This window comes from Acanthopagrus latus, chromosome 4 (assembly GCF_904848185.1).
Source record: "Acanthopagrus latus isolate v.2019 chromosome 4, fAcaLat1.1, whole genome shotgun sequence".
Classification (NCBI taxonomy): domain Eukaryota; kingdom Metazoa; phylum Chordata; class Actinopteri; order Spariformes; family Sparidae; genus Acanthopagrus; species Acanthopagrus latus.
Genome location: NC_051042.1, coordinates 33,916,916 through 33,933,230, shown reverse-complemented (window position 1 = coordinate 33,933,230; position 16,315 = coordinate 33,916,916). Strand labels below are relative to the sequence as shown.

The following is a 16,315-nucleotide window of genomic DNA, read 5'->3' as shown; positions in this document are numbered from 1 at the left end:
CAAATAAGAAAATGTATAAAGCCTCTTGTAAAGATGAAATACTCCTTTAGGCCGATTTCACTAATCTTGCTTTCTGAGCCTATTAAGAGCTTAATGCTGATTGGCTGAGCGGCAGGTAACTGCTGGATGAATAAATGTGATTGGATAAGATAAAAGGGGAAATTTAGAAGAAATGTAAAAACAAATATTCGAAGGCTTCTCACCAGTTATTACATCATAACGTTTCTTCATGTTGGGGTTTTTGACATTACAGCCTTCGTTAGGTTTGAGCCACACGGCGACCCGTACTGACGTCAGCTTATGGAAATTGTCATAGTGGCAAGATGGCTACGGAACCAAATAAGACTGAAATCCTCACGATTTTCAAAAGACTGAGATCTATTCCCACAAACAAGGTAAGGTGACGAGACGCCGCTGTCCGTGTGTCTGTGTGTCGGCTCGGTTCGTGTCGGCAGTTTGTCTGTTGGCCTCGTTTGTCCGGGTCGGAAGCGGTTAGCCTCTTGGCTAACTGTTTTCTAGCTCGTAGCTAGCTAGGCCCACGGTCAGACCGCAGAGAGAGGCTAACGGCTGCTAGCTTACCGGTAAAGCAGTCAAACATAAAGGCCACGTATACATTTTGTGTTCGCTGATGAAACTAAGCACTTAGGTTACGTTACGTTTGGGAAATGAAAGGAAAATATGTTAATTTATAAACCAAACTGAACTCTGTATATATTAAGATAAGGCACGTATTTTAGTAGAGACATCAACGTTACACATTTGAAGTCGTAATGTTTGTCAGTGTTGAACCATATGTCGCTAAAGCTAGCAGTGCCTAATGTACAGTAACAGCTTATGTTATGTATGGCAGTCTGCCTGTCAGAGCTATACGTTCACTTTTATATTGATTAACACTTGAAACTGAGCTAGCTTCGATACAAGCGTATGTGAAATGATTAGCACACAGCTGTTGTCCTTTAGCTATGCTAGACCAGGATGTGTGGTTCAGCAACTGTGAATCAGTCTGACATCTTCTGTTTCTCAGTAATGTCTTTATCTTAAAGAACAGCCCTGGATCTACAGAGTCAATCACCTGTCCCCCTAATACAGTATCTGTTTTTCTTAAAGATGACAAGGGCTGAAACTGATAATTAGGTTTTATTATCTAGTGATATGCCAGTTTATAAGTGTCCAGTTTAATCTATTGTTTGTTTCGTCTCTAAAATGTAAAAACAAAACATGTGTTAGGGTTTTGCCTGGCACACAGTCCAAAACAGATTTTATTGATTAGAATATTTTATAATGGCGACATTGCAACTATACATAGTTCCAACACAGAGTTTATAGTTATTGTTACTTCAGCTCTCCTACCATACTGTGGCTTTTTCATGTACAGCTTTATTAAAATACACAGCTGCCAGTAGTCTTAAACACACAGTAGATATGGAAATGCAATAGTGTAAACATACCACAATACTAATGCCATACTCTATCAACATACAGCACATACATCAATACGTATACAGCATCAACATAATTAGTTTAAAAAGAGAAGAAGAGTTTACAGCTCTGGTTTGCCGTTAGCCAGCACTTAACCTTCTCTTAACATTCTCACATTTGAGAAATAATTTTTTGCTTGACACATGATTTATATGATCAGTCAGTTAAGAAAACACCTACAAATAAAAATAAACATTAATAAATCAAATTTACTGTTAATTCCAGCTGTACTGGAGACTTGCCAATATTTCGTCATGGCTGAAAATCCAGCGTGACTCAGAACATCTCTGTTTTGTGGGTTCTGCCTTCAGTCTTTCTAGTGGTTAATGATGTATCTGCATACAGTGCTTATTGTATCCTCTGTTGTTGTTACCACATGGTTGTGGCCATCAACAGTTTGTTCTGCCAACTCATTGCATACAGTCTGCTGCTGTGGTTTCTAACCTGGAAGGTGCAGAGTCATACATAGATGGCACATAATCAGGGAAGGTGTTTTATCCTGTTTAATTCAGGTGTACCTGCAGCCTTTCATTGCAGCAATTGCTGGAATAGACACCTCGTGAAAGTTCCTTCATTTACGAGCCCAACTTGGTATTTGACTTGCCCCCCGGGCGATCCTTATTGTTAAACACTGCGTTTGAATTTGTCACCTTGGGCTTCAGGGAGTCATGATGGGAATTCACTGGATAGATAATTGAGAAAATATCATGTCATAGTGGTTGTTATGCTGCAGAACAATGTAATTAGCAGCATAATGCAATCTCATTAAAGTTGTTACATGAAATGGAGGCTCTGTTTGTGTGCAGGTATGTTTTGATTGTGCTGCTAAAAACCCCAGCTGGGCCAGTATCCCGTATGGCGTGTTCTTGTGCATCGACTGCTCTGGCATCCATCGCTCCCTGGGTGTGCATCTCAGCTTCATCAGGTAGGCTTCATCTCCACAGCAGTAATCATAGCTGTCAAAGATAATCATGGTACGTGCATCTGTGACAGTATTAATGAGTGGCTGAGCGGTCTGAGAGAAGAGCGTGAGTGAGTGCATTTAAACTATCAGTGGTTAGAGGGTGAGTACTTTACTAAGTGACCTGTCCTTTTCATGATCAGGTGTATATGAGTATTTCCCTTCTATTCCCCTTCAGGTCCACTGAGTTAGACTCAAACTGGAACTGGTTTCAGCTCAGATGTATGCAGGTTGGAGGCAATGCCAATGCGGTAAGTCCGACGCGGCACTCATGAAACTCTAGTAATGTCCCATGTTGATTCCTGCCATGTGATTCAATAACTTCCCTCTCCTTCTGTCTGAAGACGGCATTCTTCCGCCAGCATGGCTGCTCCACAAATGACACCAACGCCAAGTATAACAGCCGTGCAGCCCAGATGTACAGAGAGAAGATTCGGCAGCAAGCTAATGCTGCTCTGTCTAAATATGGCACAGATGTGAGTATCGGACAGATGATACAGTTTGGGGAGTAAAACATATCATGTAGCCTAAATAATGACAGATTATTATTATTATTATAGATATATATATTAATGTTTTACTGTCAGCCATCGATGCAGTCAGCAGGAGTCCAGCAGGCTTGAAGCTTCAGTACTGTTGCTTTGTCATCTGTTTTTGTGTCCAAACATCATAAAACTGTACATTTATCTTGCGTTCTGTGGCAGTTAAAGAGTCTTCCTCCTTCAGTAATTTCTGCCTGTTTTTAACTCAAATGATTACAAAGGTAATCTGAAAGAACCTGTCAGACTTCATTAATCCTAATTGTAAAAATAACACATCATTACAGTGGGACAAACTTGCCTTTATTATAATGAAAGTTGCTTAACCCTGGAACATCCAGTGCAACCTGTGTGCATACTAAGGTCTTTATTATACACACATGAAATAACATTAGATACGTTTTAAGTCAAGCTCAGTATTTATTGTTATTATATTATTATACAACGATTTCTTCTTCACAGTCAAAATAACATAAATATATCAACGTGTTGCGGATCACTGACATGTTACGTAACAGCAGTTATCCTAAGTGATTATCAGTGTCTCAGTTATGTTAGCAGATCCAGTTCAGAGTCCATGAGTAGAGTGTACATGACGATCACATCACCGGCAATAAACCTCTTCTTGGAACATAATAATTAGAACTGATTAGAGTGTCTGTTCCTCTGTTCGTCACAGCTCTGGATCGACTCCTCTGCAGGAAGCACTCCTGCAGCTCCCGAGAAGAAAGAGGCAGACTTTTTTGCAGAACTTACACAGGTTTGAAATTCTTTTGTAAAATCACACACAGTCTGTGAGGAAAATGTTTTTTCTAAGTATACGGGAATGTTTTATTTCTGTTTTTTGTGGAAAGGTAGTATTTTTCATTTTCATTATTTTATCAGTACTGGATTATTTAAGGTTAACTTAGATACTTGACTGATTTTTTTTTAATATATAGAAACAAGAAACATACAGAAACCTCAGAGTCACTTTAACATTTGTGTCTTTCGGCTGCTGTGCTTTTATTAAAAAGGATTATTAACTAACTTGCCAGTGCAGAAAACATTATTTGGTGATTTTTCAGTGGGCATACTTTACACTTATGACACCTAAGACTTTCCTTTTGAGAGCACCAGTTCATGTGTTGAATTAAACAGCTGTGACCAAGATATCAAATGAAATAGAAATTATAACAGTAAATTTGAAACTTTGGTATTTATTGTAACCTATAGCTGGAGTGTGGGACTGCTGCATACAAGTGAAAGTCTTCTCCATCATTAAGTTCACACATTGCTGATTAAGCTGTTACCCTCCAGACACATCTGGTGCTGAGGGATGCTGCTGGACCTAAGAACAGAATCACAAAGCAAGGGACCTGGCTTCATGAATTATTGTGCTTTTCACTGAAAATATAAATGCTTTGGTTTTGTTTTCATGTCTTCAGCCTGCTAATGACTGGAACATGGCGCTGCCCTCTGAGCCGGAGCAGAATGGAGCCGCTGTCACCATGCAGCTGACAAACTCAGCGGCTAAAGTCCAGGATGAAAACCGTCAGTAAAACAAACTCACACATTTTTCTCAAATTAAAAAGGGAATAAGGTTTTACACATGAAAGTCAGTTTAGCCCGTGACAACACATCTATAACGTCACACATTAACCTGATGATATTCTGTTGTGTGAAATGTTTTTCTTCTGATCTTTTATAGAACCAGAGGACGGACCGAGCATCGACGGTCTGAGCACATCACCCAAAGCTTCCATCGGTGAGTCTGTTAGCTTGATTCAGCCTCTGAGAGGCACAAACGTTCCTCTGCTCTGCCGTCACGTCACCGCAATGTCATCTGCAATCACCCTGCTCGGGTTTGACGTTTGTGCTTATTCAGAGGATACACACTGTCCTCAGTCTTTCTCTATAATGTCTTATCTCTCAGTCACTGTGTGTTACCACTATAGATATCCCAGTTAGTTTATAAGTTTCTGTCATACAAAGTTTTGTTTCTCTCAGAAGACAACCTCTAAGAGTCCCACACTCATCTTTTAGTTATGCAGCATGGTAATTATCAGTACAATGACAGAATGAATTCCTGCACACACCTTGCTCATTATGAATTTCATGAAGCGAGCAGTGTGCAGGTTGTTTTGTTCCTCTTTGGAACCATGAACATGTTTTGTTTCTCATTTCCAAATATCTTCGGAAGACCATTACATTCAGTATCGATTCATCTGATGATCATATTATTGTGATATTTTGTGAATAATAAAACTTACATTACACAGCATGTCTCATACTGAAATACTCAAAGCAGTGTGCTTCACGAAAGATGTAAGAACAAAAACACAGATGTAAGAAACAGGAATATTAAAAACATGGAGGGAAAGCAAAAACCAATCATATTAATGATTTTAAACAGAGAAAAAAAGCTAGTACTTATTCATCAATTAACAAAAACGTTGGTTTGTGTTGATCCAATAATTGATTAATTGACTGCGCATTAGGATTTGGCCCAATTCTTGTCTCGTGTTTCCACCGTCACATTTAACCCTCAAACATGTAAACAGAAGGCTCAGGTTTATAAGTGCTGGAATTCCACATTAACATCAACACTATGAGTACCACAGATCCAGCCTGCACTGTATTAATTAGCCTAATTTCATCTCCCTCTGTGTTTTGATCATGACTGTGTTCACTGGTTTGTCCTGTGATGTAGAGGACTCCATGCGTCTGTCATCACAAGAAGGACAGACACCTAAAGGTGACCAGTGTGGGCTCGGCTGTTGTGTGCGGTGGCTGGTTTACACCTCAGACGCATGGTTGTGTTGCTCAGTTGACATCCGATCAGCCGCCTCACATTCTCCTTCTCTGCTTGTCACGCAATGGATGCAGCTCACTGTGCAGAGCTCACGCTAGTCGTGTGTTATTTCTGTAGAGCACCTGCTGCGATCTGAAGCTCATTCTCACTCAGAAGGGTTAACTAAGGCGCCTTTATTGTGTAAAAAGAGAACCGTCATTGTCAAGCTGAATGGGATTTGTATTTAGCTGCAAGCACTTCACATGTTTGGCGTGGCGTCACAACTCAGAGGGTAACGTCTCCCTGACAGATGAGACTAAAGGAGTCTAATTATAGTTTTTGTCACAATAGTCTGATGTCCCCGACAGATTCAGTTCCTCTCTGTGTTAATTCTCTTATGATACAAATGCTTCTGAGGGCAAACTGACTGACTAACATCAGTGTTATGAGAGTTTCTGTTTTGTGGCCCAGGTTTGTGAATTAACAACCAAAGCCGTGTTTGTTCTCATTCTGTTTCTCTGCAATCTCAGCTTGTTTTTCAGAGCTGGTGTGTTTTTTTGTTTTTTTTTAACTTGCATTTTTGTCAGGCTGGCAGGGTTAAACTCGTTCTCTAATGCTAACTGAAGGCTTAAAATAGGAATGTCTTGCAGTCTTTTAACAGATTGTCACTTATGTTACAGAAGTAAAGACCTCCATCATTGGAAAAAAGAAGCCCATGGCTGCCAAGAAAGGGGTGAGTCATGTTTTCAACAAACCGCTCATGTTGTGTTTCAGGAGCAGCCTTAGAATAAAAACTCCACGAGTTGGATTCACCTTTTCAACAATTTCACACATCAAAGTGTGATGACAAGTGCTGTGGAGAAATACTGCTCATGTGAAAAAGATGTTGAAAGTATTTTGGCCTTCAGAATGAGCTTGAGTTGAAAACTATACATTTGAAACTTACAGAAGAAATCTGTTGGAGTGGAGGTAGAAATAATCAGTGTTGAATGAACCTAATGAGGGTCGACCATGACAGCCAAGAAGCAACAAACACAGCATGTTTGGAGTGGATTATTTAACCTGGATCTAACACGTGTACCTCTTTCCTCACTGATGCAGCTCGGAGCAAAGAAAGGTCTCGGTGCCCAGAAGGTGAGCAGTAAGAGTTTCTCAGAGGTGGAGAAACAGGCGCAGGTGGCCGAGAAGATGAGAGAGGAGCAGGCTGCTGAGGCCAAGAAACAAGTCGAGGAGTCCATGTAAGGAACAAAGAAATATTATTTCATCTCTTGTTTTCAATTGTGCAGGTCTCCCTAAAAAAATGTTTAAATAATTCCATTAAAACATTTTTGGTTTTATTAAGAGATAAAACGTACTGATGGTACTAGATAATAGTGTACATTTTCAAACTTCTGGCCTGACGTCACTGGTCTGGATTTTGCAGTGTGGCCTCGATGCGTTTGGCCTACAAAGAGCTGGAGATTGACAGGAAGATGGAGGAGAAGAAGATTCAGAACCTGGAAGGCAAGAAGAGAGAGCAGGCCGAGAGACTGGGCATGGGCTTCGGCTCCAGGAGGTAACGTGGCAACACGTTAGAGATCACTGTGTGCTGTATCTGTGTGATGTTTGGTTCATCTCTAAATTACTGCGTGTGTTTCCTGTTGCAGCGCTGTGTCTCACTCAGTGATGTCAGAGATGCAGGTGATCGAGCAGGAAACTCCCGTCGGAGCAAAGTCCTCCTCTCGATCCAAACTGGACATGTTTGATGAGCCGGGTTTCACCTCTGGACCCCCAAAGTACGCATGACACCTGCTTTCTTTTATATCTGCTTCTGTTTAAATGCGTCGACCCTATTTCATTATATTCTTTGCTCACATCCTCATTAATCAGTTGTACTGGATGTTTCAGATATAAGGACAACCCGTTCACAGTGGGAGACAGCTTTGGATCCCGGTGGGACACTGAGGGAGGGACCGCCTCCTTTACCACCTCCTGGGCTCTGGAGAAAGAGGACCCCAAAGAAGAGGTCACCATCTCTAGTATTCAGCCAATAGGAGAGAGGTATTTACACTCACTCTGCCTTTTATTCTTTAAGACACATCGACAGTAGTGTTGGCTGGACTGTGATCAGCTCTGATGTGACGTCCCGTGTTTGATCCAGACTTCCCAGCAGAAGAAAAGCCGAGGTGTCGGCTCCGGTGTCAGAGTCGAGCGAGGCCAGACAGAAGTTTGCAAATGCGAAGGCGATCTCTTCGGACATGTTCTTTGGTCGCGAGACCAGTGCAGAGGTGAGAAACTTAAAAAAACTCAGCTCCAGAACCATTTCAGTCCGCCAGCTGTATATTTACAGTAGTTTCAGAACTGTGTCGTGGGATCATATTTTTACTTTAATTTCATCTTCTCTCAGTACGATGCAAAGACGAGACTGGAGAACATGTCGGGCAGCACCTCCATCAGTTCAGCCGACCTGTTCGGGGACGGCAGCGATAAAGGTAAAACCTGTGTGTGTGTGTGTGTGTGTGTGTGTGTGTGTGTGTGTGTGTGCGCGCGTGCGTGTGCGTGCGTGCTATATAAACTGTTGTTTATAAAATGGTTTATGTATGTTACGATCATGTTTTATATTTTGCCCTCACACCACGTGACAGAAAACAAACATAATGAAATGCGTGAATTGGACAATGCTTCCTGTCTTCCTGTCAGGCCGGGCCTCGGGCTTTGACAGCGTGCTCCCCTCCGGTCCGGACATCGCACAGTTCAAACAAGGAGTGAAGACCGTAGCAGGCAAGATGGCCGTCCTCGCCAACGGTGTCATGAACACAATCCAGGTGAGACGTCAGTCACCCTGAAGCGTCTGGATAACATCATCAGCCTGTACGCGGATGTTTTGCTAATTTTTCTGTCTTCGCTGGTGTTTCCTCAGGATCGCTACGGCTCCTACTGATCAGCCCTGAGAAACTAGCACCAACCTGTGGGAAGACATACTAACTAACGCCTGTGTAGAGCCAACCAGCCTCCTCACTGACACGAGCATTTGGGCAGAGTCGATTGGACGAGAGAGAGAGAGAGAGAAGGGTTGCATGGTGAAAAGAAACTCTTGCCCGTCCTCTTTTAGAGACTTTTTTCCAGGAGTGAGACAGTATTTTCTTCTCTCATTCTCATTTGCAGACTCTTGAGTTTTATTTTCATAATGGAAACCATCAAAGGGTGTACTCTTTTCTAAACCGAGAGTTATGTTGTAATTTACTGTCGAGAATTTTTTGGTCTTAGATTTTCAAAATGACATCAGAGTTAATTCTACTATATTTTATTCCTTCTACGTAAAAATCAAAGTGTTGTTTTTTTGACTCATATTATCAAATACTTCATGCTTAAGTCTTTTATTTTGTTTTATTGTGATATTAAAAACACATGCAGGATATATTTTCAACTTCAAGTGTTAATTTGAACAAGAATCCACCATGTTTGCATTCAGTGTTCGATTCACTCACTGTAGAGTTTTAGTTTCTTTTTTTATTCATTTACATAAAGCACTGACAGCCAACTGTCTTTACAACTTCTGAAGGTTTGTGAGCTTGGAATTAAACATTTCTGTCTGGGTGAAGGTAAATATTCTTAATCACTGGAGCATCAGATATTTGATGTCCTAGCTGCTAATGTTATTTATTTTCTAATTTTTAAAAAGATATTTAAATCCAGGGAGCACATAAAGACAAATACCTCTGGTTTGGAAGTGTAACACATAGTGCAGTGTAATTGGATTTTGAATGAAACCAAACAATATTTGACAGAACAAATCTGCATCAAGTGCAATTTCAAGCATGTAGAGAATAAGTCTGTTTGGATACAGACGTCAGATAGAACGTTCAAACTCCCAGCTCATAAAACTACGATACTTCTTGACTATGCATCTCCATTTTACGACCTTCAAAGAAGCTTCACTTCGATGTGTTGATGTGTGAATCTGACGCCTGCCTAAAGGAGCAGTTCACTCAAAAATGTGAACTCAGTCATCATCTCCTCCCTCCTGATAATACAAAGTCAGGTCGTCGTCCACAGAACAGTTCTGGAGCTTCACAGTGAAACAGAGTTGCAGCGTTCTGCTAAACAACTGAAGCAGGTGGGGGTTTGGATTTCACTGGACAAGCTTCATGGAGCCATTTTATGTTTCTCAGTTGTTCTTTTACATTTTAAAACAAGTCTCCAGCTGCTTCGGTTGTTTAGGAGAATATTGCACTGTTGTTTTACTGTGAAGCTCCAGAGATGTGTTGTGGACTACGACACTTCACCTGATGTTCATCAGCATGGAGGGAGGAGACGATGACCGGATTCACATTTTTGAGTGAACTGCTCCTTTAATGTTGTGCTGCCTTTTTGTTTTCTCACAGTTAAACTTTTCTTTTGGGAGGCGGATGTCTTCAGTTTACGTTGTTATCTGTTCACTCTGACATGTTGGCTGCTGGAAAATATTCCTGACATTTGAGGTGTGAACCACGTCTCCTCAAACCGACGACGAGACTAAATGATTTCCAATGTTTTAACTTTTTTTTAAGCTGAAAAATTTTATTCCAGGAGCAGGAAGCATGCAAGTATTTCCATCAAAATCAGTCCAGTATGAACCTCTGTGACAGGATCAGATTTAGGTTCCAGGCAGACTTGTCAACATGTAGATGAGAAGTCTGGAAAGCGGTTTGTAATTTTCTTCGACAGATCAATGGTGTCATATTTTTCCTAGCGTGGCCATGCCTGTTTATGTCCCACCCATCATACACTCTCCAAAAAGTAACAAACATGTGGACCGGAAGGATGAAACAGTCAACTATTTATTTGTAGGCTACAAAAAGAAACTTATTCAGTATGTTATTAAAGATTGAAAACCTCAGTGTTGTTCTGCTCCTTGTCTCCATCACACACACACACACACACTCAGCATTTACCATCTTACAGTAGCTCAGATGGACGTTCAGCGCCTGCTGGTGGGCGTGAGGAGTAAGAGACTTTTGTTTAGCTCGACCTTCATGTGCTTCACAGTCCTGTGCTGCTCTGGAAATGTTTCTGCCCTGCAGTGAACTAACATCACTGCATGTGCTCCAGATAAGATGGTATTGCTCGCACACATCCTGCTGTTTATCACACAAACTGTTAATATAATTATCATGAACTCAAAGAATGAAGCTCTCCAACAGGCCTCAGACATGTGAGGCAGGTTTTGTCTTCACCATCAGTCAAACTGGTGATTGGTAATAATACCTGAAGCAAAAGAGAAGAATCTGTTTCCTGGTTACTGAAATTAAAGTCATAATCATGTTGGTTTTATACATTAATTCACCTTCTTTAAATCTAAACACATTTTGTTCATTAGAAGGTCCTCGCTGATGGTCAGAAGTGGTAATCATTACCACGTCATTCTATCAGGTATTTGGGGGAATTATGGCGAGTCAGTGTCTCTGTCTCTGGGCCTGACAGTTCCTCTCTCATCGCCCCGTCGAGTTGAATATCAGAGTGCATCACGCAGGTCTTATCCCCAGTTGTAGAAGTAGATCTTCTGCCAGGTGGGGAGGTAATCCATCAGAGGGCCTGAGCAGAGAAACACAACAGGATCAATACGAGCACTGTTAGTTCGGGTCTTTAGCTGAATGTTCTTGAACTGAACTGTGAGAATCTAACTGAATGGACCATGTAGAGCAGGTTCATTCTGACCAAGTTGCTACCAGTCAGTTATATTTGGGCCATTGTTAAATGATTCAAACTGAAATATATTTAAAGCCAGACTGTGTAGCTGCTGTAGAACGAGCCATGAAGAGCAGACGTGAAACTGGAACATCCGGGTTGATTTACAATTACATCCAGTGTAGCACCGGAGTATTTTCCCATGTTACTGTGAACTGAGGATTTATTTGGACCGAACCAGGTGACTGGAGACAAACCAACACTGTTCTGGTGACTTTGATTTAGATCAGGTCCAGTTTGAATGAAGTGAGTTTCATGATGAGTTAACGGGGCGATTAAACTCGTCTTAGTTCAGTCTGAGAGACAAACTTGAATTCAGACGATGTTCGGTTGTATTTTTCTGTACAATTATTTCCTTTTTTCACATTTTGTGAGTTTATTTTTGTATTATTTTTTTTTAACGCTAAAGGCCATCAGCTGAACCTACAGGTTCTATCACACCATCACCTCATTCCTTCATTTGTGCCATATCGTACATATTGCCTCTGTGACTTTGACCACTGTTGTTTGTGAGTCATGACTATTTAATGTTGTAGAGAAATAATTTAAGCAGCTTTTAAATGCAGTATGACTTCAGTACTTACGAGCCACAAGGCCGATCCCTGGAATATGATCAGCCAGAAGTCTGAGCAGGAACAGAATCTTTTGTCTGGAGATCAAGAAACATTATTTAAGTTCTGAGTAAAACTGCCTTTTATTATCATATACTGAATATCTTTGATGAAGCAATCAATGGAAAATATTATCATCAGATTAAATGTTAATAAAACAGTTGTCAGTTTCATCCCTGATAGTTCAGATGATATATTCTTGAAGACATCCAGAGACACTCACTCTGAGTATTTGTCATAGAAAGGCGAACGGAGAAGGTAGTACAGCAGGAGGAAGGTTCTCCTCTTCATCTCAGACCTCTCCCAGCTGTTCTGAAATTTTCTTTCACTGAGGACAGCAAAGCTGAAGGAAGAAGGACAAATAACAGAAATAACTTCTTGTGTTGTGATTGTGTTGAGGCACAAAAGAGGAGGACGACATCCTGAAGTAAAACAAGACCAGAATGAGTCAGTTTCACCTCAGACGACACGAGACAAAGCAGCTGTTGATCTTACATCTGTCTGTACAACCTGTTCTGGTTCAGAATTAATGACTATTGAAATTATTTGACTTATTTTGAAATCACTTTCTTAAACATTTGACAGAAGACAAGGCTTTCAAGTAAACCAATAAAATTAAAAATCTTCTCATTGTTTATCTTTAGCCATTTACGTATTTATGGATAAGATTTAGCATAACAGTGAAAACAATTATATAAAATAATTACATATGAATAATGTTTTAAATGTAAAGATTAGAAGACAGTGTTTACAGTGTAATAATCAGTTTTCAGATGAATGTAAATGAATTTCACAGAGGATGATTACGTACCTGGACAGGTCGAGGGCTCCGGAGACGAGCCACGGCTTCCAGGACTGTTTCCCACAGAGCGCGAGGCAGAGTACTGAAGTCAGGACGGTTGGTTTAAGGAAACTGTGATAGAAGTGTCTTATTCACTGGGAGAAATATTCACTTTTTAACTCTAATTTTAAACTGTGTCGACAGGAGGGACAGTAAGTGAAGGATACAGTGTACGAGCGGCCGTCCGATGTACACAGACTCAGCGAGGGTCTGCTGGAGGTTCAGGTGTGTCGGTCTGCTGTGCAGCTTCTCCCCGTTTAATCCGCTTCTGCGCTTCTTCTGACTCGGTGCTCCCCACAGACGATTCTGCAGGGAGGGAGCTGAAACACCACAGAGTCCCGTATGATAACATATTTAGATAAATCTACAGAACAGCTGGTATCTTTTCGTTTAGTGTTAGCTTTAGGTCTTCTTCATAACAGACATTCTTTAGTCCTTTAGGTGGAGGAAGAGTTGAAGGATAATCTCAGTCACAATGACATTTAAGAAGCTGATCTGAGTCATTTGTTGTTTTTTGAGGGAGTGACAGAATCTCAGGTGATCATGAAACACGTGTGTTGAGGACCAAACAGCCCTCAAAGCAGCAAACAGGTGCACAAGAGTTTTAACTGGTCTTACTGGTGCCCATCGGCCTGATGACCCGTCCAGACCTCTGGCCCACAAAGCAGGAGTCGTCCTGCTGCTCCCCGGTACCGTCATCTGTGGAGAAGAGGAAGGAAACAGTCTCAGCTAGTCCTTCTACATACATCATCTTTCACATGCCAAGAAACAAGTTTGACTTTTCATTTTGTGTTTGAGATCAAGGAGAAACATGTAAGACAGTTCTCTGCAGGTGGATAACTGACCTTCACCAGCAAAATCTGCTCCTCTGTCGAGGGGGATTATGGGAGGTGAAGTCTGGATGCCAGATTTGTACCGAAGAAGAAGAACAAGGCGAAAAATTGTCCTGAAGATGAAAGTGAGAAGAAAATGTCACTCTGTCTTAAAGGGTTATTACACAGTTTCCCAGATGTGACAACATGTGGAGTTTCTATTAACTTCTGAACCAGTCACACAAAAACAAGACATTTTTCTAATAAATCATATCAAAGCACATTTAAACTGGGAAACTCTCTTTTGTGTATTTGAAATGGATGATAATGTTTATACATTACACGGCCAAAAGTATGTGGACGTATTTAAGTCTACTGCTCCAACAGCCTCCACTGTAATAGATCAATAGATTTTATAACCTGCTGTTGAGATTTATTCCCATTCAGACAGAAAAGCATCAGTGAGGTCCAACACTGACAGGGTCTGCCCCACAGTCAGTGTACCAGTTCATCCACTTCAGGTGTTGAATGTGGTTCAGGTGCAGATCAGGTAAATTCTCCTGCATCAAACTGGGAAAACCTTTTCTTTCTGGACACACTGTGAGCACGGGGACACCGTCATGACAAAACAAGAAAGTGTCTCCAACAAACTGTTTTCACAAACAGACCTGTCCACATACTTCTGGCCATGTTTTGTTTACTTTACTGATCATTTTTATTTAAACTGAATTCAGTCCAACAGAAATTATACCATTTCTCTCATTATTCCAATCTTTGATATCTTTGATTTCCATTCTAAATATTAAAATAAATCCATACTTGATGATCTGAATGAGTCCGATCACCAGCCAGCGGCCGACATCGCCCCACAGCTTGCAGGCTCCCATCTCCAGAAACACCTCCACATACTCCAACACGGAGAGCCACGTCAGGAGTCTCTGCTGAGAGAGAGACTGAACGCACCACAACACACGAGTCAGCAGGTTCACCGTCAGACTACAGCACGGAAAACACAACACTCAACTGAAAACTACCGCTGAAGGTCTTTCTGGTTATTCTTTTACAACTGCAGCTGGTTTCTTCAAAGATTGAAAAAACACATTTGGATTCCTGCTGCACTATTAATCATAACATCACCAAAAATCCCAAAATCCAAATCACAAATACTGGAATTGTAGTATCTGGTTTCTCACCACAGTGAAGGCACATTTCAGCCCTTTGCGCAGAATGCTGTCATTGAAGAGCACCAGGAGGTTTGAGGCAGAGTACACTGAAACAGACAGAGAGTTTATCAGGAAATGTATTGATTATGTACCATTTATTGTATTTATCATATTTTACTATCACGATATGTAAATAACCTGAAGTCCAAATATATTTAATAACAATGATCAATGACCAAACCGTCTGAGAAGATTGAAGCTGACAGTTTTTATGGACAATTAATTTGAAATGTCTTTTATATTATTATTGTAGTTGTTGATTGATTGATTAATTAATTCATCTACTACTGATTATAAGTTTTTAACACAAATCATTACTTCTATATTTATAAGGCAGACACTAATATAAATATTTAAGAGCTTAAAGGACAAGTTCACCCAAAATTAAAATTCAGTCATTATTTACTCTAAATTGGTTTAAAGTTATTTACACTCTGGACACAAGGTGAGTTTGTGTTGTTCCACCTGACTTTATATCATCAGGAGGAGAGGATGACTGATTTTTTTTTTAGGTGAAATGTTCCTTTAATCGCTTAACTAATAGTCTCATAATGTAGTATCTACTTACATTCATTTACTTTTACAAAAACATGTAACATAGAAACCATTTCAGATCAGGATCTCTGAAATGTGATTTTGTTGGACATTCTGTGATTGAAAAACAAGCTTGACAGAACTCTCTGGTGGACAAAATACTGATGAGACTGCTGTTAAGTTACTTCTTTTATTTATGTGCATTAACTTCATATAATTTACAGGCGCATATAGTGTAAGCACATACTGATATATCAGCCTCGAAGAGTGACCTTTAACTTTAACTTACCTAGTTCAGATATTTCATGGGAATCTGCAAACCGACCTGCAACACAAGAGTCATGACATTTACAACGTGCTGAACACAGTGACTCCAGTGTGACGCTGCGCTGAATGATTAACGTCAACAACTGTCATGTTTTAATAACTGAAAGTGAAACTCATCTCTGGTTTGCACCACAGTTCAGTCCAGTGAGCTGCAGTCAGGACTGAAGTTGAGATTTCACACCTCCTATAAGCTGTGTAACATTTTATTCTGTATTAATTATACAAGTAAAAGTCTGCTAACACTCACCTGCGATCAGGTAGGACAGTGTCCGCACGGTGCTCTCCAGCTGTGCTGTCGCAGCTGGGTTCCTCCTCACATACTCCGTGTAGCGCTCATAATAACGCGTCACTTTATCGATGTATTCTTTAATGTGAGACATTTCCGCTCCAACTTACTGCACACTGACAAACACACTCTTCATTTAGCCGCTGTGTTGTACAATATGTCAGCTAATGCGAGGAGTTAGTTAGTTTAAACCACCTCTCGACTTCCAGCACCTGTTTTTTTC

The 16,315-nt window shown here is 40.6% G+C and overlaps 2 protein-coding genes across 2 annotated transcripts; one reads left to right on the top strand and one right to left on the bottom strand.

Annotated features, from left to right (window-relative positions):
- Window positions 1-190: 190 nt before the first annotated feature.
- arfgap2 (ADP-ribosylation factor GTPase activating protein 2) lies at window positions 191-10,610 on the top strand. Its single transcript, XM_037094375.1, has 16 exons — window positions 191-395; window positions 2,286-2,404; window positions 2,619-2,691; window positions 2,785-2,916; window positions 3,659-3,739; window positions 4,407-4,512; window positions 4,670-4,726; window positions 6,433-6,485; window positions 6,854-6,990; window positions 7,176-7,307; window positions 7,399-7,527; window positions 7,640-7,792; window positions 7,893-8,019; window positions 8,139-8,223; window positions 8,432-8,556; window positions 8,652-10,610. Exons 1-16 carry the CDS (start codon window positions 324-326, stop codon window positions 8,670-8,672), a joined length of 1,602 nt encoding a protein of 533 aa, XP_036950270.1. The 5' UTR covers window positions 191-323; the 3' UTR covers window positions 8,673-10,610.
- Window positions 10,536-16,211, bottom strand: pex16 (peroxisomal biogenesis factor 16). Its single transcript, XM_037094378.1, has 11 exons — window positions 16,054-16,211; window positions 15,769-15,804; window positions 14,916-14,992; window positions 14,542-14,675; window positions 13,756-13,856; window positions 13,529-13,609; window positions 13,078-13,230; window positions 12,881-12,953; window positions 12,293-12,412; window positions 12,043-12,107; window positions 10,536-11,305 (listed from the first exon to the last, which is right to left on the bottom strand). Exons 1-11 carry the CDS (start codon window positions 16,184-16,186, stop codon window positions 11,247-11,249), a joined length of 1,032 nt encoding a protein of 343 aa, XP_036950273.1. The 5' UTR covers window positions 16,187-16,211; the 3' UTR covers window positions 10,536-11,246.
- Window positions 16,212-16,315: the final 104 nt, after the last annotated feature.

Bases quoted from the DNA above. Each gene is read 5' to 3' on its own strand.
- arfgap2 (XM_037094375.1), top strand. From the start codon at position 324: ATGGCTACGGAACCAAATAAGACTGAAATCCTCACGATTTTCAAAAGA. The intron at 396-2,285 runs GTAAGGTGACGA...GTTTGTGTGCAG, and splicing joins GATCTATTCCCACAAACAAG to GTATGTTTTGATTGTGCTGC. The intron at 8,557-8,651 runs GTGAGACGTCAG...GTGTTTCCTCAG, and splicing joins GTGTCATGAACACAATCCAG to GATCGCTACGGCTCCTACTG.
- pex16 (XM_037094378.1), bottom strand. From the start codon at position 16,186: ATGTCTCACATTAAAGAATACATCGATAAAGTGACGCGTTATTATGAG. The intron at 12,954-13,077 runs GTATCCTTCACT...TCCTGACTTCAG, and splicing joins CGGACGGCCGCTCGTACACT to TACTCTGCCTCGCGCTCTGT. The intron at 12,108-12,292 runs GTGAGTGTCTCT...CTTGATCTCCAG, and splicing joins TTCTATGACAAATACTCAGA to ACAAAAGATTCTGTTCCTGC.